The 23608-nt window shown below is 56.7% G+C and overlaps 10 protein-coding genes across 10 annotated transcripts; 6 read left to right on the forward strand and 4 right to left on the reverse strand.

Moving 5' to 3' along the window:
• Nucleotides 1–306: 306 nt before the first annotated feature.
• Nucleotides 307–1803, forward strand: CDEST_07936 (Putative phosphoserine phosphatase, HAD superfamily; the record flags this gene model as incomplete). The annotated part of the gene is made up of 1 exon (XM_062924095.1): nt 307–1803. The coding sequence occupies one exon, from the start codon at nt 307–309 to the stop codon at nt 1801–1803; it is 1497 nt and encodes a 498-aa protein (XP_062780146.1).
• A 5-nt stretch (nt 1804–1808) lies between these two features.
• Nucleotides 1809–3177, reverse strand: CDEST_07937 (Putative uncharacterized protein C3H7.08c). Its single transcript, XM_062924096.1, has 4 exons — nt 2970–3177; nt 2663–2714; nt 2401–2576; nt 1809–2281 (listed from the first exon to the last, which is right to left on the reverse strand). Exons 1-4 carry the CDS (start codon nt 3087–3089, stop codon nt 2234–2236), a joined length of 396 nt encoding a protein of 131 aa, XP_062780147.1. The 5' UTR covers nt 3090–3177; the 3' UTR covers nt 1809–2233.
• A 1087-nt stretch (nt 3178–4264) lies between these two features.
• Nucleotides 4265–4456, forward strand: CDEST_07938 (uncharacterized protein; the record flags this gene model as incomplete). Its single annotated transcript, XM_062924097.1, has 1 exon — nt 4265–4456. One exon carries the CDS (start codon nt 4265–4267, stop codon nt 4454–4456), a length of 192 nt encoding a protein of 63 aa, XP_062780148.1.
• A 1170-nt stretch (nt 4457–5626) lies between these two features.
• Nucleotides 5627–8607, forward strand: CDEST_07939 (Putative palmitoyltransferase, DHHC domain-containing protein). The gene is made up of 2 exons (XM_062924098.1): nt 5627–7490; nt 7540–8607. The coding sequence occupies exons 1-2, from the start codon at nt 6198–6200 to the stop codon at nt 8314–8316; spliced, it is 2070 nt and encodes a 689-aa protein (XP_062780149.1). The 5' UTR covers nt 5627–6197; the 3' UTR covers nt 8317–8607.
• Nucleotides 8608–8943: 336 nt separating this feature from the next.
• On the forward strand, nt 8944–9657 carry CDEST_07940 (uncharacterized protein; the record flags this gene model as incomplete). Its single annotated transcript, XM_062924099.1, has 1 exon — nt 8944–9657. The coding sequence occupies one exon, from the start codon at nt 8944–8946 to the stop codon at nt 9655–9657; it is 714 nt and encodes a 237-aa protein (XP_062780150.1).
• A 756-nt stretch (nt 9658–10413) lies between these two features.
• CDEST_07941 (Putative heterokaryon incompatibility) lies at nt 10414–12585 on the reverse strand (the record flags this gene model as incomplete). Its single annotated transcript, XM_062924100.1, has 1 exon — nt 10414–12585. The coding sequence occupies one exon, from the start codon at nt 12583–12585 to the stop codon at nt 10414–10416; it is 2172 nt and encodes a 723-aa protein (XP_062780151.1).
• A 349-nt stretch (nt 12586–12934) lies between these two features.
• CDEST_07942 (uncharacterized protein) lies at nt 12935–16030 on the reverse strand (the record flags this gene model as incomplete). The annotated part of the gene is made up of 8 exons (XM_062924101.1): nt 12935–13655; nt 13722–13877; nt 13953–14177; nt 14233–14365; nt 14457–14682; nt 14777–15698; nt 15773–15855; nt 15950–16030. The coding sequence occupies 8 exons, from the start codon at nt 16028–16030 to the stop codon at nt 12935–12937; spliced, it is 2547 nt and encodes an 848-aa protein (XP_062780152.1).
• Nucleotides 16031–17784: 1754 nt separating this feature from the next.
• On the forward strand, nt 17785–19527 carry CDEST_07943 (Putative phytanoyl-CoA dioxygenase). Its single transcript, XM_062924102.1, has one exon. The coding sequence runs from the start codon at nt 18223–18225 to the stop codon at nt 19429–19431; it is 1209 nt and encodes a 402-aa protein (XP_062780153.1). The 5' UTR covers nt 17785–18222; the 3' UTR covers nt 19432–19527.
• Nucleotides 19528–20585: 1058 nt separating this feature from the next.
• On the forward strand, nt 20586–21110 carry CDEST_07944 (uncharacterized protein; the record flags this gene model as incomplete). Its single annotated transcript, XM_062924103.1, has 1 exon — nt 20586–21110. The coding sequence occupies one exon, from the start codon at nt 20586–20588 to the stop codon at nt 21108–21110; it is 525 nt and encodes a 174-aa protein (XP_062780154.1).
• Nucleotides 21111–21115: 5 nt separating this feature from the next.
• Nucleotides 21116–23510, reverse strand: CDEST_07945 (Putative glycoside hydrolase, family 28, pectin lyase/virulence factor). The gene is made up of 13 exons (XM_062924104.1): nt 23131–23510; nt 23048–23074; nt 22962–22988; nt 22887–22902; nt 22770–22827; nt 22673–22711; nt 22614–22620; nt 22433–22550; nt 22167–22367; nt 22003–22103; nt 21879–21952; nt 21769–21826; nt 21116–21709 (listed from the first exon to the last, which is right to left on the reverse strand). The coding sequence occupies exons 1-13, from the start codon at nt 23461–23463 to the stop codon at nt 21380–21382; spliced, it is 1389 nt and encodes a 462-aa protein (XP_062780155.1). The 5' UTR covers nt 23464–23510; the 3' UTR covers nt 21116–21379.
• Between the last annotated feature and the right edge of the window lie 98 nt (nt 23511–23608).

Here is a 23608-nt window from a genome sequence, read left to right on the forward strand (position 1 = left end):
GCCAGCCTCCCGCCGCGTCCACTGTCCCTCAGATCGGCTGTCGTCCAACCACGCCAACATGTTTTACCTTCGAAACGTGAGGGCAGCTTCGTCAAGTCCTTAAGATTTTCCTTCACCAGGACGCAGCTCCGAGCGCTTTCTCTCTTTTTCGCCTTCTCCCCCGCACCTCTCGCCTCTCCGCGCCCATCCCCCCCCCCCCCTCCGAAGCTGCCGCTGCCGCCACCTACAGCTTCCCTTGCTGCAGGTCTATCGTCTGTCTGTCTTATCGTCTGTGTCCCCCGACCCCGCCGCAAAGCAGTGTCCGCCATGGCCGACGCAAGCCCCGCCAAGTCGACGACGTCGCCCCGGCCTCAGCTCACCTCGTCCATGAGGAGCAGCTCGTTCCTCCGCGAGCACCAGCAGTACCGCCCTCCCCAGCACCCGGAAGGTCGCTTCGGCATCGACACTGTCGTCGAAGACCTGAGCAATGTGTCTGTCTCGCCGCCCAGACACGCCCACGCCCACGACCACAAGCACTATGCCGCATTCAACGGTATTCCGTCCGAGGAGAACCCACCCACCATCCGCAGCGGCCTGAACCACAGCTACTCGCACCCGAATTGTGTGCCTGCCGGAGGCAAGAGGCAGTCTCGCCTGGTTGCGACGCTGTTCTATAAACCGAACGGCGAAGGCGGCGCGGCGGCGGCGGCGGCGGCAGCAGCTTCGTCGGGCGGCAGTGGCTTTGCATCGCCGCCCAAGTTGAACTCGGAAGGCTCCAGCAGCAAGGACTCCCTTCCGGCCAACTTCGCGCCGACGCAGGACCCCGAGACCTTCCCGCTCGAACCCCCGACCCAGGAGCCCGAGAAGCTCGACCACCTGTATGGCTCCTATGTCTCGCCCATGTGCGTGACTTCGTTCCTGCACCTCATGTCGACCTTTCCCCTGCCCGCCGGCGAGACCGATTACAGCTCGTCTCATCGCTGCCTCGACAGCCAGGACAGCCCGCACGTCGTCGAGCTGACTCTCGACCCGGCTCCTTGCCAGAGCTACCTCAGCCTGACCGACCTGCGGAGGCACGAGCTCATCTACCGTTTCGAGAGGGAATGGAGCGTCAACGTCGCCCTGCAGCCCGACACCCTGTGGCGCCGCCATCCCAGGCTGGTCGTTTTCGACATGGACAGCACCCTCATCACGCAGGAGGTGATTGACCTGCTCGCCGCGACCATCAAGGACCCGCCCGACCTGGCTGCGCGCGTCGCCGACATCACCCACCGCGCCATGCTGGGTGAGCTCGAGTTCGACGCCGCCTTCCGCGAGCGCGTGCAGCTCCTCAAGGGCCTTCCCGCGTCCTTCTTTGAGCAGCTGAGGCCCGTCCTGGACGTGACCAAGGGCGTGCCACGTCTCATCAAGGCCCTGAAGCGCCTCGGCGTCAAGACCGCGGTGCTCTCCGGCGGCTTCCTCCCCCTCACAAGCTGGTTGGCTGGGGAGCTGGGCATCGACTACGCCCACGCCAACGAGGTTGTCATCGACGACGCCGGCAACCTCACCGGCGAGGTCAAGGGTCTCATCGTGGGTAAGGAGAGAAAGCGCGACCTCCTCGTCGAAATCGCCAGCAAGGAGGGCATCGACCTGTCGCAGGTCGTTGCCGTGGGTGACGGCGCCAACGACCTGCTGATGCTGGGAACGGCGGGTCTGGGCGTCGCCTGGAACGCGAAGCCGATGGTGCAGATGGAGGCCGACACGAGGCTGAATGGCGAGAGCCTCCTCGACCTGCTGTACCTCTTTGGTTTCACCGGAGACGAGATTGAGCAGCTTTCTTCATAGGTCTGGGAGAGCACATGGACGGGAGAGGCGGAGGGGCCCAGTTGTGGATTGTGGTGGTGGCGGTGTTGGCGGAGTTGTGGGCACAACTGAAAGACATCGCTGTCTTTTTCTTCTGGTCAGGAGTACTTTTACACGCCCTCATGAGTTAATTGCATGCCAATGAGATTCTGATGCGAACGAGAGAGTAAAGAAATAAGCACGAATGCGATTTCATCCCGCTTAATTATCACAGCATCAGTCATATGAACGCGTAACGCCGAGCGGCGTTGTTACTGCTGCGCGATGAAGGTGGTGGTGAGATGGTATCGCAAGGTAGAAATTGTGGTAAAATCTGAATTCTCCTTATCTAAACATAAAAACCACCTTCCGCCCTCTGCACTGCTCGCGCAAGAAAACGTCTTCTCAACAACAGGTATCTATGGGTAGTTCTTTAAGGGTAGCCGTCCTTGCCCCACTTGTTGTACTTGTCGTGCAATTCCTGAATCACGATAGTTAGCTTGGGAGGCGTTCTTCGACAAACTCCGAGGCATCTGCCGTTCGTGATCTGGACCACCACGAATAGCAGTCTATTGAGGGCCGGAGGGGTCGCAAACGCACCTTGGGGAGAGTGACGTTGGGGACGATGACAGTGTTGACGGCGCTGGGAGCATCCTTGGGCTCGTTGTTGGGGTTGCCGCCGGGGTGGTACTTGTACTTGCCCTCACCGTCGTTCTCCCAGGGCATACCGGCCTTCAGGACGGGGCTCTCGGAGGTAGAGGAGGTGGGGGTGCGGCCTGCGCGAGAGGGAAAAAAAAGAGTGACGTTAGCCATTGCCGAGCTCGACGAAAGGGGACAGACGACTGAAGTCGTGGAAACGTACCGAAGTAGAGGCCTGCACCGCCAAGGGCAGCAACCATGACACCACCGAGGATCTGTAGAACGAGAACTCAATTAGCATTCCATAGGTTTCCTCCTAACCCCCGCGCAAAGCCGCCCTAGCCCCCTCGCCCCGTTGTCCATCTTCTTGTGCGAGTCGGTCTTCGTAGGCCAGTTGCAGGGGTGCGAGTGTGTGTGTCGGCTGGCTTCGAAGCGCGCTCTCACAGGGAGAGAGATGTGCGGGTGGGCGGAGGCGGGTTGGCGATATGGAAGGGTTCCGGGTGGATGGAGATGGATGGGATATCACGCACGATGAGTTCGGGGTTGCGCTTGGACTCCTGGGTGAGCTGCTGCTTGGCCTGAGCCTGCTCCTGCTGGGTGAAGCGGCGGACCGTGGTAGAGAAGGCGCGGCGGGCGACGAAGGAGGCCATTGTTGCGGTGGTTCTGACGTGTGGTCGTTGGGGGAGTGGATGTTGCAAAGTGAGGTACGGCTGTCGTATGATTTCGGAGCTTCAGGTTCGTTCGGTGATCCCAAGGTTGAAATTCGGGAGAAACGATTGGCCGGGCTTATGCGTAATTATGATTGGTCAATCGGGGGGTGATGTGGACATTACCTCATTCTGCCGTGCTTAAGTGCATCATATCTAGCTAAACAGTGTGGGAAGATACCCGGCTTAGATGTCTATCCGTCCGACTTCTTGCATGGCCCGTATTGGTCGATTGTCTTCATCTGGCTGCCCCAAAAGACATCCTCTCCAGTCCAGCTGCTCGAACCAGCAGTTGGTGTGCAAAGCTGACAAAAGCATCACTTCATGGCGACGCTGCCTCATTGGCTGCAGCGCATGCCTCGGACAGACCCATAGTCGTGGGGTCTCGAGGATAACAGCGACGGCTTCGCGAACACCCGATCTAAAAGACGAGGAGAAGTATCTGTCAAATGTTCCAAAATTCCGGGTTAATGGCATGGACACCTTGTCTGCCTCTCAGCGCCATAGTTTACAGCGTTTATTTCCAACAGCCTGAAGGGTAAAAGGCAGCGCAGTTATGTCACAGTCTTGCCATCTGCATATGTGCCATCGTCACCTTTGCGAGAAGGGGCACAGCCTCAGCTTCCGACATATACATGGCCGTTTTATCACCTAACATCCATTCGTTAATCTAATCTTACGAACCTTGTTATCAGGCGCCGCGCGAGACACAACGGTTGGTGTCGAAGAATGCAAGTCCCTGACTCGAGGGCAATCTAAAGGCCTTTCATTTATTGTGTGCAGCGTTTCGAGGGCTGATTCCAAGTTCTAACCATATGACGAATTACTCCAGACTAAAGCATCCCGAGAAGCATGCCTAAAGATGTCAAGAGTGGAACAAGCGGGAATAGGTATGTGTTTCTTGGAAGCAAGTTCGGGTAGTTGATTTGTGCGGCTGGGTCCCTGGCGACGGCGTACTTACTCAAATGTGCGGTTATCTGTCGTTAGTGACTCGAGCTTCAAATGGTAACGGCGCTTCTCAGCACAAGTATTTTTATATCCGTGTTCCTGCAGTCTAACAAAACTGGGACGCCGTCAAAAGCACGGCAGGTTTCCAGCGTGATGACCGACATCAATGAATGTCCAGATTCAACATCGGTCGAGCAGGTATAGCGGTGTCAGTCCTTGCAGATACAGGCCGGACCGGACTTTTCCAACACAGCAAAGATGACACCGCCAACGGCGATGGGGCTGTTTTCGGTCCAGGGCTTTATGGTCCATGGATGCTGATGGGCGCAAAGAGGCCCACGGGACGATATAGGCTATTTTGACCTCCAACAGGTGACTCCTCTTCTCGCGCGGGATGCAAGCTTGTGTTCAAGCGGCTGTCGAGCCCGGTGCACACTTTGAGACCTGCAACTGTTGTGATTTGATCCCACTGTCAGAAGGCCGAACTCGGATGAGAGGAACATGCAACAACGGTTGGCATAACAGAACATGTGGGACGAATGGGTGTGCATTTTGGCGCTGACACCGCTGGCATAATCCACATGACGGATATTAAAGCAGTCAAACCCAGGGATAGGGATCGACCCAAAGCGTCTGGAGAGACAGAAAGAGAAGGAAAAAAAAACACCAAAACCAAAAGCCGTGTGCGATTGGCCTGCGTGGGCTGCCGTCCCTTGGACAATGGATATGGATCAAGGTTTGCCGAGCGAGGACTAACCCGGTAGGCTGTGAAGATCACATTCCAAACCCTCAGCGTCGCAATAGCCTCAACGGCTTTGAAAGCGGGGGGCACGACGCGTTCTTGAGAGTGCCGTGCCTACAGGTAGTGAGCGGGATCAAAATAGGCGGCTTTGCATTCCTCGCATGTCGCCGTTGAGGTTGAGGCTGAAGACACGGAGGTGAAAGCATCGTGTGTGAGACTTTTGACCTTTAGTGATATCCAAGTTTAGCTAGCAAAAGGCCCCTCTGCGCCCTGCGCTGACGATACTTTGGCCGAACAATGCGTGCATCGTCCGATGGGTTGTTATGCTCCCGTCACCCTGGCATTGCAGCCCATCGCGGGCGCGGCGCGTTGTTGGTCTGTTTGTTGCCCACGCTGCCGTGGTAATTTAAAGCTTTGGGCCCCAATCCGGCAAATGCAATCAAAATGGCGTGGGTAACCTGAGCCGGCGCCAGTTTTAAAAGGCGGCCAAAGCCGTGCGGGAGGGGCTGGAGCGTAGCTGCTATTGCCACTTCATGTGAACTGAGTGGTATCCTGTTAGTGATGACAGACGGCAGCGATGTCCTGAAGCCAGTGGAGCTAGCCTAATCCGGCGGCTTATGCAACCTAGCACATGCACAAAGCACAGACTTCTAGACTGTACCACGGTACCAGGTGGCCGTCGCCCCTTACAATTGGCTCAGCCCAGATTAGGCCCCCTGTGCAGTTGCGCTGGAGTGCTCCAATCTTCTCCGTCGCTGAGGTGTGCACTCTCCGTCCTCCGTACAGTATTGGACAAATCCCATGCTTTTTCGCGGAAAAGGAACACCAACGCAAGACAAGATCCCAAGTCTGCCTGGTTGACCTTCTTCTTCTTCGCTTCGCTCATTGTCACGGCTCGCCCGCCATTCCAACCTTCATTTCTCCGTCCCTCTCTCTAGGTACTCGACACGATTTCAATACGACACGAACACCAACCTACCCAACTGCCTTTTCGCTCCCTCCCACCTCAATCCACGGGCCCTTTCCTTGTTCCTTCGCACGACCTTTTAATACCGACTCCGACCGCAGACCTTTGCGCTTCAGCCTTTTCCAAACCTTGTCCGACGCATTTGCCGAGCAGACCGAGCCCATCGAGCCGCGCTGCATTCATCATATTGTCACCCGTCAAAGCGCCGAACTTAAGACACACCACGATTCCACCCTCTCGATCTCTCTCTCTGGGCAGAACCTCGAATCCTCGAATCGAGTCATTTCCACATTTCACGATACTCCGATTACCGCGTCAACAGCGACATGTTATAGTGGAAGAAACCCGCCAGTCGTAAACGCCGCCGAGTCATCCTCGACAGCAGCTCCCGATCATGACATCCAAAGACCACGCCGGCGGGGCCGGTGCTCCAGCCGGCGACGACGGCTTTCCGAAACCTCAGTTCTCTGGACGCTCCGACCGACCAGGCCCGCCCAGCATCATCTCATCGCGAATGACCGACATCGCATCCGACGACGGCGGGGAAGCTGCAGTGCAGACCCTTTCCGAAAACCCTCGGAGGAAGTCAGGCCTGGCCTCGGACTCCCTCTCACGCCCAGGAACCGCGAAGACGGGAATGTCTGGACACTGGGAAGGCCGCCGACGAGGCCCGCCTCCACGGATGAACTACATCACGAGTCTCAGCGAGAAGAGGGGGAGCACCGGCGCTGGCAGCACCGCTGGCTCCATCGCCAGCCGCCCGCCAAGTTCCACAAGCCGCAGCCATGTGCCATCTCTCACATCCTCGGCCTTCTTTCGTCCCATGAGTTCCCAAAAGCTGCAGGCCCAACGTGGCGGTTCCCGCCCCGCAACTCGTCAACAGCCCACATTCGAGGACGTCGAGTCCGAACCCGGCCAGAGTGCCGCCGCCGCCGCTGCTGTTGCTAGTGGTGGACCGAATGCTCGGCACAGCGTCATTTCGAACCCGGTTTCGAACCCCGTCGCCCGTCTTCAACGTCAGCTCAGCGACGATGACGAAATGCGCGCGCCTCCATCCCGTGGAACAGAGTACACCGAGCAAGGAACCTATGATCGGATCACCGCGAACACGAGTCCAACCCACGGTCACCATGCCGCTGGCAGCATGTCTGAGAGCGTCACCCCTTTGCAGCGGAATCAGCGCAACAGCCGGAACCTAAGCGTCACCGTCGACAGAGGCTTCAAGGAACGGGGCAACCAGCCCAGCCCTGTCAAGTCCCCGCGATCTTTCCGCTCGAGCTTCCTTCTGCCGGGACGTAGCGACCAGGGCCAGAACAAGTCGAATCGGAGCCTGCCTGGCGGCGAGAAGCTTTCGTCAACTGCGTCGACTCCCCAGCTCAACCCAGTCGACTCGTCTAGGCCTGCCGACAAAACAAACCTGAAGAAGTCCATGTCGAATCTCGGCTACGTCTTCCAGTACTTCGAGGGCAACACTGTGTTCTGCATAGGCGGTCGGTTCCAGAACACCAAACATAGGCCGGTTAACGTAGCCACCGGCTTGTTCATCGTTATCCCGGCCGTCCTCTTCTTCGTCTTCTCTGCACCTTGGTTATGGCACAACATCAGCCCCGCCATCCCCATCACTTTCGCGTACCTGTTCTACGTTTGCATCTCTTCCTTTCTCCATGCTTCCGTGTCGGACCCTGGTGTAAGTAATGTCGCTTCTTACGCGAAATGCCGCGGCTGACAGCTCCTAGATTTTGCCTCGTAACCTGCACGTTTTCCCCCCTGCAGAACCGACCGAGGATCCTCTCCGACTTGGCCCGCCGACTAACGACTGGACGCTGATCAAGTCGGCGGAGTCGGCAACAGCCGCCATGGAAGTTCCGGTCAAGCACTGTAGAACCTGCAACATTTGGCGACCTCCTCGAGCCCATCACTGCCGTCTATGCGACAACTGCATCGAGACTCACGACCACCACTGTGTTTGGCTCAACAACTGCGTTGGACGGCGCAACTACCGCTATTTCTTTGCCTTTGTGTCGTCGGCCACATTCCTCTCCCTCTATCTCCTGGGCGCCTCTCTCGCCCAGATCCTCATACACATGAACCGATCCAACATTTCATTTGGTAAATCTATCGACCAATTCCGCGTGCCCTTCGCCATGGTCATCTACGGTTTCGTCTCGTTCCTCTACCCGGCTGCCCTCATGGGCTACCACGTGTTTCTCATGGCGCGAGGCGAAACGACCAGGGAGTACATCAACTCTCACAAGTTCATCAAGAAGGAGCGCTTCCGGGCCTTTACTCAAGGAAGCATGCTCAAGAACTGGATCGTCGTTCTCTGCCGGCCGAGGCCCCCTACGTACTATCAGTTCAAGAAGAAGTACAGCGTTGGGGACCAGCGCCTCGGGGCCTTTCGCGACCAGCCCAAGAACGACGCGCAAGGCATGGAGATGCACAACGTCAGGCCATCGACTGGTTTCCAAGGACCCGTTTCTCTACGCAACGAGGCAAACACATCCACGACATAATTACTCATTTCATTGATTGTTTTTCTTGCACGGCGTTGTCCATGGGAGCGATCATACGTATACCGGATCCTGGATACCTGTAATGTATGTTTTCTATTATACCCGGCCTTACCTATCAAAGCAGGTAAACAGACATAACCCCCCGGGGGCTTCCTTTTCTTTGACACGGAGGAGGAGAAGCCGTATTGTTTTCGACGGGGGAAAACAGCTTCGCAATCGGAGCTTGTACATAGACACTTAGCAGGCGCATATTGGCTCGCTTGCAAACAAATACTATTGTTTGATACTCACGACGAGACCGGCTGACTGTGATGCGTCCCTCCCCCTTTCCCGATGAATTATTGCTCTGCTTGCTGTCAGCAATCAGCAGCTGGGTGTCAAACATGTAGTCATTCCGTCACTTGCCCAAACAGGTGACAGGCTTGTGAATCATTCGTTCGTATTACCGATAGCAAACCCTATCCAACACCACCACGCAGCTAACACGACGTCGCTTTACAAAAGGCGGGCTCGCTGCAGGCTGCCCAGAGACACTCGCAGAAGGGGAAAAAAAGGAGAAGAATCCCCCCCCCCCCCAAAATAAAAACACTTGTCCACCCCAGCCGCAAGAGAGAAACATCCACCAAAATGGCGTACGCATTCGACGGCTACTCGGAAGCCACCTCCCGTCGGAACCGACCACAACCTCCAAGAGGACGACGGCAGCGCCGGAGAGAGCAGGACGAGTCCGACAACGGGCCCGACGACGTGTACTTTGGGACCGGCCGCTTCTACGAGGAGAACCTCCGGAGCGAGCAGCAGCGGCAGCGGGAGCAGCGGGAGCAGTGGGAACAGCAGCAGCAACAGCAACAGCAGCAGATCCCGCGGTACATGCCGTTCGGCCCTTTTGGTGATGCGAGCGGACTGGGATCCAGGGTCGGAAGACTAAGGACCGAGGAGGAATGGAGACGGCTGTTCGCGGAGGCCTTGAGGAGGTTACGGGATAGGGCCGGCGGCGGGCTTGGGCGGCAGGATGTTGCTGGGGCGGGCGAGGAGATCGGCTTGGAGGACTTACTTGACGATCTATTCGGTGGTGGGGACGAAGATGGAGGTGGGGTGGGGCTCGGTGGCGGCGACGCGATCAGGTTCAACGACCTCTTCGGCTCGCCCAATGATCACCCCGGAGGCGCCAGCTTTGGCGGCCAGGGAGATGCTCAGAGAGGAGGAGGGGTCGGCCTGGCCCTGGTTGAGTTCATCGAGCTGCTCGCGCACCGGCTCGGGGGCGGCAGCCTGTATGGGTATGCCGGGGGTACCCCTCGGCCTGCTGAGAGGTTGTTTGACGATTGGCGTAGAGGCTGGTGAGGCACACGAATCTGCTTGAGGAATATCTCATCTTTATATTCTTCGCAGTGTACGCTCTGCAGTGCGAGGCGTGATCGACTCGATAGCGATAGCAATGACTGCATTTTTCGGGTTGCACGACTTGCTGCAGGTGGAATGAACCCTTAGGGCAGGACTGGGAGTCGACGTAGGTGGCGATGAAAGGCAGGACGATTCCCAACAGTGCTTAGTGTTGAACGTGGATATCCCGTTACCTTGCCGTCGACGTCAAGGATGAACGAGTTCTTGATGGATTCCAAATTGGCGGGGTTTGGACGGTCTGATGTTGAAATGTGCGTTGTCTATGGTGATGGATGGTGCGATGCAGAGATTCTTTGTGAGTAAAAGCGCGGCGATACTGTGAAAGAGAAGAAGGCAAAGGAGGAATTTTTGGATTTGACGCGTATGTGCAAGAATTGTTGTTGTCTCTTTCAGGAAGGGTCGAAGAAGGGTGTATGTGTGTACTGTGTAGTTGTCAAAAAACGTGACACGTTGGTGGGTGCAATAGCGTCGCGATGCAAGAAGAGACTGCCCATCGACATCAACGCCGTGATCATATTGATGAATCGAAACGGAACGGAAGCCGCCCTCGACGTACTCCACCATCGACACGTTCAAACATTTCAATCGGAAATAGGCCTTGAAGCACTTCTACATCCTGGCCTACTTTGTCTTCAGGCCCTTGAGCGAAGTATCAAAATCCAATCAGCTTCAACGCCTCCTTGACTAATGTGCTATTTATCCCAGCCGAATCCGACACCTCTTCGCAGTAAATCGAGCCATGTGAAAGGGGCAGTCCTCGGGCGTCTGGGACTCGTGCGAGCCCAGGTCGGCGATCGCGACAAATCCCAAGGTCCCCATCCGCACGGTCAAACCCGGGACCGTCTCAAGAACAATGGCGAACGTGGTATGCTCCAGCGGAGCAAAGGACGCCGCCGTGAACTCTCGGCCGATGAAGCTCGTAGCCCGGTTCTGATACCCAAAGTCCGGCGTGAACTTCAAGGCAAGGATTCGCGACCCGTCATGCGGGTAATCGGGGGTCGGCACGTAGAGGAGGTCGTCGTGAGCCGTGCCCGACATCCGCTTGAGCTGCCGGTGGCAGAGGGGCCTCGTCTGGAACGTCCAACAGTCGATGTGTAGGTATCGAGTCCACCGCGTAAATGACAGGTCAAGACCGCCGCCCTCGCAAAAGGTGGCCCAATCCACGACGCTGCCGTCGGGTATTTCTATCCATACTTCAGCGTCCATGTTCCTTGTACTCCCCACCAAGTCGGGGGGCCGTAAGTGGAAGTAGCCCTTGTGGCCGAACAGCGTCCTCCCGTTCTGGGAGACCCACGACCAACTCGGGAAGTCCGTAAGCCTGGCGGCGTTCTTGACGACCGAGCGGACTTCCCACTCCAGCCCGGCAAGAAAAGCTCGCTTCAGGGAGTCGGCGTCCAGACGCTGCCAATCCGAGGCTACCATGGGGACGCCCCAGTACGATGAGCAGCCCGGGTTGACCCTCGACCACTTCCTCAAGACCCCGGATACCGCGGCGAGCCGGTCGCTGGAGAAGGTGAGCTGGCGATCGCAGTATTTCTGGATGATGGCCCAGACGCCGTGCGGGCTGTTGACGTGGTTCCACTCGGGCCTCTCATGGTGTTCCAAACTCCCCCGGTACGCCAGGGGCCGGGTGAGGTGCTCGAAGCACATCATGTCGCGGCACTCGAAGGAGACCTCGTAGCCGGAGAAGTAGAGCCTCCTCCTGGACAGACACGTCTCCTGGAACGTCCACCCTCGCGTGGCCCACCTGGACCTCGTGATCTGGTCCAGCTGCCAGTGGTGGCTGAAGTTGGCGACGAGCTTCCGCTCGCCGACGCGCTTGGTGATCGGGGCATGCTGCGTCCGGCTCAGGGTCAGGCCGGGTAGCCCGTAGCTGGGGTCCCTGGCGCCGACGGCGATGACGGTGAGCTCCGCGTCCCCGTAGATTTGATCCATCCTTTCCACCTGGCTCATCTTGTGCGTCGTGTCCTGCTGCCATATGCAGTAGCGATCGACCCAGAGGTAGCGGAACCCAAGCTTCATGGTCACACGCATAGCGTCCAGGACGACGGGCGGCAGGTCGTCGGGGAGACGCGGGTATGTGTACTTTTCCGGGGGCGCGCTTCCCCAGACGTAGCTGAGCGCGACGTAACGGAACCTCTGGTCCAAGGAGTCTGCGCTGACGATGAGACGAGACTCGCAGTCGATGAGCTTGAAGTGGGGAATGGGCTTCCACTCGGTAGTCGCACGGCACGTATCGTGCTGGCTCTCGCAGAGATGGATCCACGATCGAACAAGTCCGTAGTCGATCCGCTCTTCGAAGATTCTTCGCCCCTGCATTGACAACTCCAGAAGCGGCTGAGGCGGCTCCACGATGGAGTCCGACAGGACGGAAACGAGGGTCCCGGGGTACTCCCGATGCGCGAACCGGACCCAGGCGTTCAGGCCTCCCACGGCCTGGGGGTTGCCAAAGTGCAGGGCCGCGGTCTGGGCAAACTGGGAAGGGCTCATGATGAGCAGGAAGACGGAGGCGGGAGCGACGACGTCAGTGGCCGGTTGGCCATTCGCCACATGGACGTCGTACAGGATGTCCGCCGGGATGGCCAGGATGACTCTGCCAGTCTCTCGCGTGAAGCGGCTGATGACGTGGAGAAGGCCAAGGACTACCTCGCAGAAAGGGCAGCTCGGCATCAAGCCCGGGGCATACTGCTCAAGCCGTTCGAGGGGCGGCCGCCAGTCACCGACATGTTGGATGTATTCGGTCCAGTTGGTTTTGAATCTCTCGGGGGTATTGACTCTCGGGAGGCCCTGGAACCGGGCTGCGTCAAAAACCTTCTGCAGGTCGAGCTGGGAGCAGACCGGGCAAAGTCGGTCGTCTGCGAATGACATGGTACGGTGTGTAATCCCGTTGGAGGGCCCAAAGTGTGATCACAGCCGTTCTCCAGAGACATTCTATAAGATGAACGAAAGAGCGAATTGCCCTGGATATTCAAATTGCTGCCTGAATGAGCTGATGGAGGGGCGTCTCTGCAGACGCTCGCCCTATTGGCCCATTGGATAGCCTCTGGGTTGGTTGTCACTGACTAGCTTCAAGTTGGTTCTGACGAATTTGCTTGGCAACATGCAACATGAAGAGGCCGACCCTTCAGTCGATGACACTTGAGTCTGGGGATTCTGCAAGTCTAGGCACGAAACGGTACGACTACACATCCAAATCACTAGACAGCAAACAACCAAACTAACTAGCCTCGCCGTCGTCAAAAAACATTGCGCCGGGTGGCAGCAGACTTTCCCAGTGTCCCGGCATAGACTGAGCTCCAGCACCGAAAACCCAGTCAAAGTCGAGCCTCATGTCCAGGTTGATGCCCTCATGGTACTCTATTTGGTCTTCTGCCGGAGGGCCTCCCTGTTGAGCCGGCGAAATGCTCTGGAAGCCATCGACGCTCTGTGGATGTGGACCAACCGGGCTGCCCGTCCTCACCCGCTTCCGAGACATGTGCTCGCCCGGCCGCACGAAGCAGCCGGAAGACGCTGGCGCGGGGTCCCGAGCGCCCGGGCTTAGCCGGCGAGACCGCAGCTCCCACTTCCGCTGCAGTATGAGAAGGAAGTCCCGCGCCCGCTTGGCGCAGTCCCACGACGCCGACAGCTCCTCCAGGGCGCGGAAGCACATGCTCAGGTGTGTCGTTGTCTCGGCGGTCCGCCGCCTCTGGCGGCGGGATATGGAGGCGAAGATGAGCAGGACCGCCGCTGAGAAGACGATGGCGACGCTCTGGACGTTGACCCTCCTCAGGGAGAATTGCCGCTCGTACGTCTGTATAAGCTTCGCGATGGCGGTGGCGGACTTGATGCACATGCGCTGCGCGTGCATGTAGCCCGGGCCCTGGGGCGGCTGGGGCTGGATGTAGCTCGACGACATCCATGGCCGGTGGGAGTGTATCACGTTTTGATAGTATTGCATACTGGCGCAGACAGATCAGCTGGCAGCCCGCGAACCGGGGTGAGGGACTTGTGGCAGCTGAACTTACTGTAGCAGAAGAACATGCGGGAGATGTGTTTTGTGAGCGTCTTCCAGGTCAACCTGGAGACTCTGAGGTAGAGACTCTTTCCAGAGAAACAGTCTTGTGACGACCTTCTCGCTGATTTCTTGCAAGATGTTGAGCGGAATCTTGGAGTTGCCATATCTGATTTGGGGGTGTGATTGATTTGTCAGTCACACACATAAGAAAGACAGCTAGCTAGCTAGCGAGCAAGCTTACAATGTGTGACCCAAAGGAGCCACGATTTCACACAACTCGATCTTGTAAAAACAGACGTCATCGACACAGTCGACCAGAGAACACGGAGGGTTGCTGCGGTTTTGGGGTGAAGTATAAGCTGCCCAGTGCGTGACAGGTTCATGCAACGAGGTCTTCCTCGGCTTCTGGACTGTGATGTCGTCCATGCTGATGCGGAAGGGCCGGCCTCTGTGAAACCCCAACGCTCTGGAGGCAAGCAAAAGTTATCACATGCTCGCTGGACTGGAGAAGGCCAACTTACTGATCCATGGTGTACGCGCCCCAGAAGATAGCACGACGAAGCTCAGCTTCGGCGGGTGTCAGGATACCCTTTTCAACGTATGGCGTCATGTCCTTGTGTAGCGCAATATCGAACGCGAGCCGGATCGCAGTACCTGGGAAGGAAGTCGTCAGCAACACTAATTACAACATGGAGTTTTTCGACGAAGCAAAAAAAAAAACAAAAAAAAAACCCCAGTAATTTACCGCTACACAGCCACCCGCGAGAGTCTCTGTTCGCTCCAACCTCCTGGCTGCTCAGCACGACCATGGTCTGGACCGTCGAGACCGAAGGCGAGTCCAGCTCAATCTCCAGCAGGACCATGGCCCGCGCGGCGAAGAATATGGGGAGAGACTTTGGGAACGTCACAAAGTTCGGGTGATAGCGGGGTTCGAAAGCCGCGCCCAGACAGCACCTGTCGTCGCGAGTGAGCTATGCGACCTCCCCGAAAGCTATTACGAAAAAAAAAAAGGGGGGGGGGGGGGGGGGGGGGGGGGGTGTCAGTGCATTGGGGGGATGTCGAGACGAACATTGCGTTCTTGAGCGCCTCAGAGTAATACGGCGTCTCCTCCTCCCGGGAGATCCAGTTGTGCTTTGCTTCTTCGTATAGAGCCCGGTCGACGACGTGAGTATAGGGATCCTGCCACGCAAAGTAGAGACTGATCAGGTGCTCCTCGAGGTCCGGCGGCACCAGCTTGCCGAGTCCCATCTTGTCGAGGTGTTCCTGGCCGTCATTGCGCACCGTGCGGTCGACGGACAAGGTATCCGACCCGGCAGGCAGCTCGACGAGCCCGAAGTTGGACGTCGGGCCGAAATAGGACAGCCGGCCGTTGGGGTCGATGTGCATTTGACCGAGGCGATCCGAAAGCTGGTTCAAGAGGTCCTCCTCCGTGGTGTCCGAGCCGGCGTCGTCGTCTTCGTCGTCATTATCGCTCAGCGCAGCCTCCTCCGAGTAGGTGCTCAACAGGGGATGGCTTGGAGCCCGTACGCTGGCTACGTCTACTCTTGGTAGACAGCTGTGGTCGTCCTCGGCAGGGCTCCAGTCCCAGTCTGCAATGGTTCGTGCCGTGGTTGTGTTCTGCAACGGACGCTGAGCCGGCTGGGGCTGTACACCGGCATGGCCCAACAGACCAAAAGTTTCAGGGTCAAAAGAGAAGGACAAGCCCGAGGGCAGCTGGCCCGGCTGTGCTACGTGATCCCAAGTCGGAGCTGGGAGCGAAAAGGGTCGTGTTGTTTCCTGGGACAACACTGGGTCAATGATAGGCGGTGTGACCTTCTGGTCTGGCGTTGCCAGAACCGTATCGAGACCTAACGTGTTTAGTATTCTGGCAAGGCTCTTGGCCTCTTCCGTCGGCATCTGTGGGAGTTGAAGGCCATTTTCTAGGATGAACTCGGACAGTTGGTCAACTCTGCCCGAGAGCAGCTCGACGGCGACGCGTAGGGACAGTCTACCAAGAGAGAGATCAGCCTCGGAACCCCCTCAAATCAAACCAGAATCCGGGAAAAAACGGGGAAACCGGACTTGCGCTTATCCTCCCCGATCTGGTAGCTGCAGTCTCGCTTTTTGTGTCTGCAATTGGAACACGACGGGGTGGCGCCGTCACACTACATAGAGTCGGTCAGAACCTCGTCCGGACACAGAGAGGGAGAGAGAGAGAGAAAGGGAGAGAGACCGAGACCGGGGACAAACGTGATGTACCTTGATCTTGCTTTCCCGGCAATAGGTGCACGCCGTTGTGACGTGTCTCCTCTTGCCCTCGGATTTCGATGATTGAGGCATGCTGCGTCGTCTGGGTGTCTCTGGAATTCATGGCCGAGACGGCCTTTGTTTTCTTTTTGGCGGGAGCGGAGGATGGCCAAGGGTCTAACGTGAAAGAGATTGGGTGGTGTGCGATGACGGGGGCCGGCGGTGGGAAGTCCTTGCTCTCGACCTTGCTAGAGGCCCACTCTGAGGCGTTCGTATCCGTACCAGTATGTATGTATGTATGTCTTGCTCCGTGTCATTCAACGACGACGCGGAGGGCGTGGGTTCCGTGACCGTTCAGTCGACTTGGGAACAGGGGGCTTGCTGGACGTGCCAAACCAACTACATGGGCTTCAAGATAGTCGCTCATTCCACGCCCCGTATGTTTGGTGAGGGCTTCCGGATAGCCGGCAGTGGAGCTATGGAAGCAACTGTGGTCTATTTGAATGAATGAAAAACAACCCGAATTTTGACTTGTTACTTCGTTGACAGACTCATGGCAAACGCTGGATGCACCCTGAAGATGAGAGCCTTTGCAATGGTCATGTCCAGGACTCATTCGTGATAGGTTGAGGACTATGCGATCAATGTCGCAGCGCGGCTCGTTAGGAGCACCCTGACTCGATGGGGCATGGCTTGCGGATCTCCGTCGTATGACTGGCTGACACTATCCGCATGAGCAGTCCGAAGTCAAGTTGGAATTAGGTTGAAAACCAAACGCTTCTTGGAGAGAGAGAGGGCATGCGGATGTCGTAGAGATAGCAGGCCCGTGCTGAAACCTTATCATCATTCAGGTCTTGCATAGTCAGTCAGATTAGGTCCTCTAACTTTGAACATAAGAGACCTACTTGTACGGTGTATGCTTCAGCCGACAGCACCCTCCGCTTTTAAAGTTCCTATTTCAGCGAGTGCGATTAGACCTCACCTGGGTCCGGGCCACGGTCAACCCAATCTTGGCGCGCACTACATCAAGTTACACACTTATGCTTTGAGACACCAGAAAAGACCACTAAACCAAACCACTAAGGACAGGTTTCCAAGGTCATTAGGCCATGAACGTCACAACCAATATAGACAGGGACACCAGGTTTTGATTGGTTTGACATGGGCCCCTCCTATACAGTACATAGGTATCATGGTATGCGGTACATTTTACCCCCGGGTCAGGCATCCCGCAAGGTTAGCCCAGCTAGCCCTGCCCTTGCAAAAGGGATTGGTGAAGCAAACTGAGTACTCTGCAGTGCGTAGGTAGATGTGCTCTGAGTGTGGCTGCACCTCTCCAGTCTGTCTACCCACCTGTAGTAGGGAAGAAAATACTTTTGCCTCCTACCACAGTAAGCTACTACCCCGCCCCTTGGCGAAATTTAGGTCCATTCGGAGGCGAATAACATTGAAACACATTGAGTATTCTCTTCCATAAGCCGACGTCGTGTTGAGGCTTGACGCTCTGGTAGAAACCTCTATTCAACCCAAATCCGACAATGACGGCAGTGTTGAAAAGGAACGAATCAAAAAAAGAGGCCCGGACAGCGTACCCAACAGAGTACGTTGCACATTAGGTTTATTTACTGGAAAAAGGACCCCGAGGCGATCCGCCCCGTGAGATCCTATAGGACGATCGGAAACCATATCCCGAGGATCTCCACCTGAGTCGATGCCTGGAACCAGGTCTGGATGAATGAGTCAATAGCCGTTTTATCGCAGCAAAAAAAAAAAAAAAAAAAAAAAAAAAAACCCCACTCCTTCATTGAGGCAAAACTACGAATCGATTCTTCCTTGTGATTGAAGCACCGGAGCTGGTGAATGTTGATGGCGGCAGCAGAAAAGTCCCGGATGGGGCCGCCGAGATCCCGGCCCCATCCGGCGCCCAATCGGGCAATTTTGGCCGGCGAAGAGGGTGCCGTTGTCCAAGCTGGACTCGCCAAACAATGCCCTTTTCAGAACCCTATACAATTCAAGACGCCTTGTGACGCAAATGTCGAAGCTGAATTGGTCCCCAAAGTGTGGTTCATCAAATCGCTTTTCGTCGATTATGCTCTGAACAGGAAAACGCCTCGTGCTCGCAGATTGTGGAGAGGAGAGCGCAAACCCACCGCTTCTGCCATATAAAGATACCCCGCGCTTTCAGCAGTCGACAATGTTCTCCTTCACCCAACCTACCAATCTCACGCGAGCAACAATCCTCGTCTGCCGTTGACGGAACTCGACACGACCAAGCAACGACCATCATGGCCAGGCAAAACGAGCAAGCGAACGGAAACCGCTTTCCGACACCCCCGTCCTCACGCCACTTCGCTACTGCCGAAGCTTCGAACATAAAAGCCTTCGCAGCCATCTGCTCCCAAGCGGCTACGGCAGAAGAGTACCCGCTCGCCGCAACGATCCAGAGGAACGTGCCCGTCTATGACCTCCCGACCTATTCCAGCCTCACGGAGGCGCAACGCGGCGCTCTCCAGGACGAGTGGTATCGCGTCCTGATCTCGGGGCCGGGCGTCTTCGTCACCAAAGGGCTCTACCGCGACAGGCGACTGATCGAGGCGGTAAACGCTGCCTTCGCCTCCGTCATCGAGCAGGAAAGGAAGTCGGGGGCCGCAAAGGGCGACCACTTCGCCAGCGCCGGCAAAAACGACCGCATCTGGAACTCCTTCAGCAAGCACGGCCTCGCCGACCCGGCGTCCTTTGTCGAGTACTACTCGAACCCGTACCTCGGACTGATCTCCAGCGCGTGGCTCGGGCAGGGATACCGCATCACCGCGCAGGTCAACAACACAAAGCCGGGCGCCTCCCCGCAGGTCTGCCACCGGGACTACCACGTCGGCTTCCAGACTGCCGAGGCGGCTGCCCAGATCCCACGCGCCATGCAAGTTGCGAGCCAGCTCCTCACGCTCCAAGGCGCCGTGGCCCACTCGGACGTCCCCCTCGAGAGCGGGCCTACGCGGGTGTTGCCGTTCAGCCAGACGTTCGAGCCCGGCTACGTGGCCTACAGGAGACCAGAGTTCAACGCCTTCTTCTTAGAAAACTACGTCTCTTTGCCGTTGGAGGTCGGCGACGGGCTGTTCTTCAACCCCGCGCTGTTCCACGCGGCCGGCGAGAACAAGACGGCCGACGTGTACCGGATGGCAAACCTGCTGCAGATCAGCAGTCCGTTCGGCAAGCCGATGGAGTCTGTCGATGCCGTTCCGCTCATCGAGAAGTGCTGGGACCATCTCGTGACGCTGTACGAGGCTCGGGGTCTGGATGACGAGGTGAAGGCGTTTGTGGCGGCTGTGGCCGAGGGTTACCCGTTTCCCACCAACTTGGACTCGAACCCGCCACGGAATGAAGGCATGGCGCCGGAGTCGGAACAGGATAACATTACAAAGAGTTTGACGGAGAACCGAACCAAGGAGGAAGCCGTAGAGGCGCTCAAGAAGTTTGTCGCTAGATCCGTGGCATAAGCAGGGCCGCGTCGTTGTGTCTATTCTCAGATACTCAATCCCACGTTCCGTATAGTCGCTGTCACTTGGATCGTTGTAGTTGGTTGTTATGGACAAAGGGGCTTTTCATTCATCCTGTGCTTTTGGGATTCTGTCTTACCCTTGAGAACCAAGATACCGATCCCAAGCAGCTATACCCAGCTCTCAGGACGCAAAAGCTGCACCGCAAGGTAAGGGGGCATGAACATCATGCATGGCAGTGAATAAGTACAAAGCAAACGGCTCAGGGAATCTTTCCAGGTCCCCGGGAACAGCTGTCAAGGAAACATAAAAGTGGCACGCCGACTGGAAAGCGGTTGAAGTCGAGGCAAACCAGCAAGCCCTGAACACAACGTTTGCGTTCGCCGCGGCGTCGGTCTCACCAGGGTTTACTGCAAGCCTCAACCGGAATGTTGCCGTTTACTTCTGATGGATACCTCGGCCCTAAATCCATCAATCATTGAGGGCCCATCTTTTAATAGCCCTGCAGTGCGACGTTACTGTGTGGCGCGCCTCGAACCTCGTGTCCGCGCCTGGGTTTCTTTGTCAAACACAGCCGTCGTCAGACGACTTCTACTCCAAGGAGGTCGGTCGAGTCAGACGCAAGTCTCCTGCTCGCGTATCGACATTTATTAGTCCTTCAAGCAGCTGGCGTGAGCATGAACCGAGTGGAACAAGCACAGAGGATGACATCACCCTAGTGAGACATCCATTCCTTCTGGCGCGGATACGAGGTTTGCGCTCGCGAGGTGGGGGGGGTACGTGGATGCAACGCTAGTGCTGCGTATGGGGATCAACATGACAAGTGCGGTGATCTTCCATGCCCGCGGCTCGCATGGCGTGCTCATGTCACGATGAATGGACGTTTCTGCTTCCCCAGGGGTGAAGATCTTGTATATGTTGAGATACGACTCACGCCTTGGTTGGGTTTGGATCCCCCTTCTCGTTACGAAAAGTCTGCAATCGGTACTCTGGTCCATTCCAGGCACTGCAAGCATCTTTGGGTATCGCAGCATTCCACGGCCCCTTTCTCTCAAAAGGCACCCTGCCCGCACCGACAGGGCATCTGGCTTTCTCGCGAACTCAGGCCATACAAACCGTTTAGACTTCCGAGAGTTACAAAAGCAACGCTTCTCATGATGCAAGCCCTTCGCCTTATCGCCGCAATTTACGCTGTTGTCGCCGGCGTTTCCGCCGCCGCCGTTAGTATCCGGCGCGGCGCACCAGAGAACGCCGCCGCCGTCGTCTCCGAGCGGCGCCAACTCGATAACGGCCCCCGAGCCCCGGAGGTCGTGTGGACGGCCGAGAACTACATCTGGGGCTGCTCGCCCGGCGGCTGCAGCTCCCGCTTCAACATCAGCGCCCCCGACGACTACATACCCGGCGCCCCCGGCTTCAACGTCGTCTGCAGCCCCATCTACATCCAGCAGGGCTGGGTCCCCTGCCGCAACCCCGACAACAGTCCGCCGCCGTCCAACGGCTCCCAGGTCTTCTCCATCTGGACCGCCGGCGCGGACCGTGAGCGCCAGTATCTCGGCGTGTCGCACGTCTACAAGCGTCTCGAGGACGGCCGCACCTGGAACGCCACTGCCGGAACAGATTTCCTTCCTGTTCAAAACATGAGCATTGCATTTCCAGTCACCACACACGCCATTGTCTGAGTTTGAAGGAGAAGTCGGGTACTGGTCCAAGGACTGACAGGTCCTTTTCCTGTCATTCTGTCTTTCTTTCCTTTCTTACTGTCCGCAATCCAGGTGGCGGAAGAGAATTTTCCCGTTCATAAACATCTTTTTCGCTGTATTTACATGTGTCTGAATGCAAAAACCTTTTCAAACCCAGCAAAAAAAAAAAAAAAAAAAAGCTTCTAGTTTTGGTGAGACCCCTCCCCACCCCCAAATTTGGAATCCCTATTCGAAGCATTTACGAGACTTTACCACGGATGCTCGTTAATCGGGGCAAGGGGAGTCTGGCACTTGGCCGCCAGAGCAGCCTTGGCCTCGTCGCTGTCGATGCTGACACAAGGGGCATCCAGGCCACCGTCGATGCCGTCGCAGATGACGACGGGCTCTCCGCCGCAGGGCGAGGTGACGTTGAAGTTCTTGAACTTGATGTTGTGGCAGACGGCGTCAGGGTTGGTCGAGCACGTCAGCTTGGCGACGGCGTTGCCGTAGATACCGCTGGTGTAGCCGGTGAAGTTTTCAAAAAGGACGTTCGAGACGTTCATTCCGGACGGGTGCTGCTCACAGGTTGTTTCGTTGATCTGTTGCAAATCAGCCTTCTGTCTCAAAATGGAAATAGGAAGACGGAGAGCAAACTCACGTTGAAGTAGCAAGAGTCGAGAATGACACCGTAGTCCATTCGGGCGACCCAGAAGTTCCTTCCGACACCATCAGCTGACATCTTTGGATCACGACGCAGGAATAGCTTACTTGTACGTGATGTTGTCGACAAAGCCATATCCCACGTTAGGACCGGCCCAGGTCTTGATGCGGGCGCCAGAGTACTAAAACGCAGTCAGATCACCATGACTTCGAGAGAGGGGCATGCACCTACGTCTCCGTTCAACATCCACACGTTCTCAATGTGGACATCCTTGACGAACGACATCTCGCCGGGGTACTGGCCCAGAGATCCAATGGACTGGCCGTGAGTACCTGCGGAAGTCAGTCAGTCAGCCAGCTCAAGGCTACGGATGGCGCTTCATGCAGTCGACGTACCGTTGCAGTACATGGTGTTCACGTAGAGGTTGGTGTTGTTCGACTTGGGGGAGAAGCAGTCGTCGTCAATGTTGACCCACACGCGCTCGATCTTGACGTCCTGGACGTCCAGCGAGTCGAAGAAGTCGGTGTTCTTGGGGATGATGCTGCCGTTGTTGGTGATGGCGGTGGCAATGACGTCTCTGTACTCAATGTTGCTCGCTGATGTGGCATTAGCTATAGATGCACAGGCTGCGCAGCTCAAATGGGTCAGTCAGAAAACTTACATCCGACGATGAAGTTGGTCCAGCAAGGAGCGTCCTTCATGTGGATGCCTTCGACTTCCAAGTTCGTAGTGTTCTCCACGTAGAACAGGATAGGTCGCAGGTACTTGTTGTCGGGGTTCTGAGACGAATGTCAGCTTGACGACAGCCTTTGGTCGATGGTGGGGGGTAATTAAAGACTAACGAGGATTCTGAAAGTCGTTAGCACAAGATCTAGAGAGTCAAAGTGGAGGTTTCACTTACGATCCAATTCCGGAGTTGAACTCATCCCACCAGCGTTGGCTATGTCATGTGTCAGTTCAGTCTGTTGGAGAGCTTCCAGCGCCGGGATCCTCATTACCCTTGTCCGTTGATGACACCATCACCATAGATCTTGATATCCTTTCCGCCCCATTTCCCTGAAAAAGGTCTCATAAGTACGCTGGAGATGGGCAAATAAGATGGGTTCGTTTCTTACAGAACATGATAGATCTCTGCGCCATCGAGTCAGTTTCATTCAGTCAAGAATCACAGAGGGAAGGAGGAGGCTCACTTGGAAAGGATGCGTGAATGCGTTTGTCTGAAAGCAAGTGTCAACATTTCAGGACAGGTCAAGCCAGAGCCTGCGGCGCCACCTACCTGCCAGTACTTGACATCATCTGTGAACTGCATCGGCGTGTTAGAGAAGCTTCACGATTCTTGTCTTCCACACGTGATCTTACCTTGATCTCACCCTCCAACCGGACGTGAACGTCGTTGAGGAAGGTCAAGTCAAGGGCCTTTGCAATGACGAATGTTTTGCCCTTGGGCAGGTACAGGGTACCGCCGTTGTTGGCCTCCTCGAGACCCTTCTTGAAGTCCTCGGAGACGTCGTCCGTGGCGTTGCTAGACGCGCGGATCTGGATAGTCTTACGACACCCGTGGGAAGGGGCCGTGTAAGGGTGCTTCTCGCGGAACTCCTCCAGAGACCTGGGGACGCCGGCCGGCAGCTCGATCCCGTGGGAGAGCACGCCGGTGACGGCTGCGAGCAGGCCGAGTGTTTGAGAGAAACGCATGATGGGAGAGATGTCAGAGATGCGATGCAACGACACTATGCGGTCCGTTCATGTGCTTGAGCCCCGAAACCAGAAGCTGGAGGGCAGCGTTCCCCATCTTAAAGGCTTCGGACGGTCCGCCGTCTCGACCCCCCGCCCCCTGGGC

This window comes from Colletotrichum destructivum, chromosome 5 (assembly GCF_034447905.1).
Source record: "Colletotrichum destructivum chromosome 5, complete sequence".
Classification (NCBI taxonomy): Eukaryota; Fungi; Ascomycota; class Sordariomycetes; order Glomerellales; family Glomerellaceae; genus Colletotrichum; species Colletotrichum destructivum.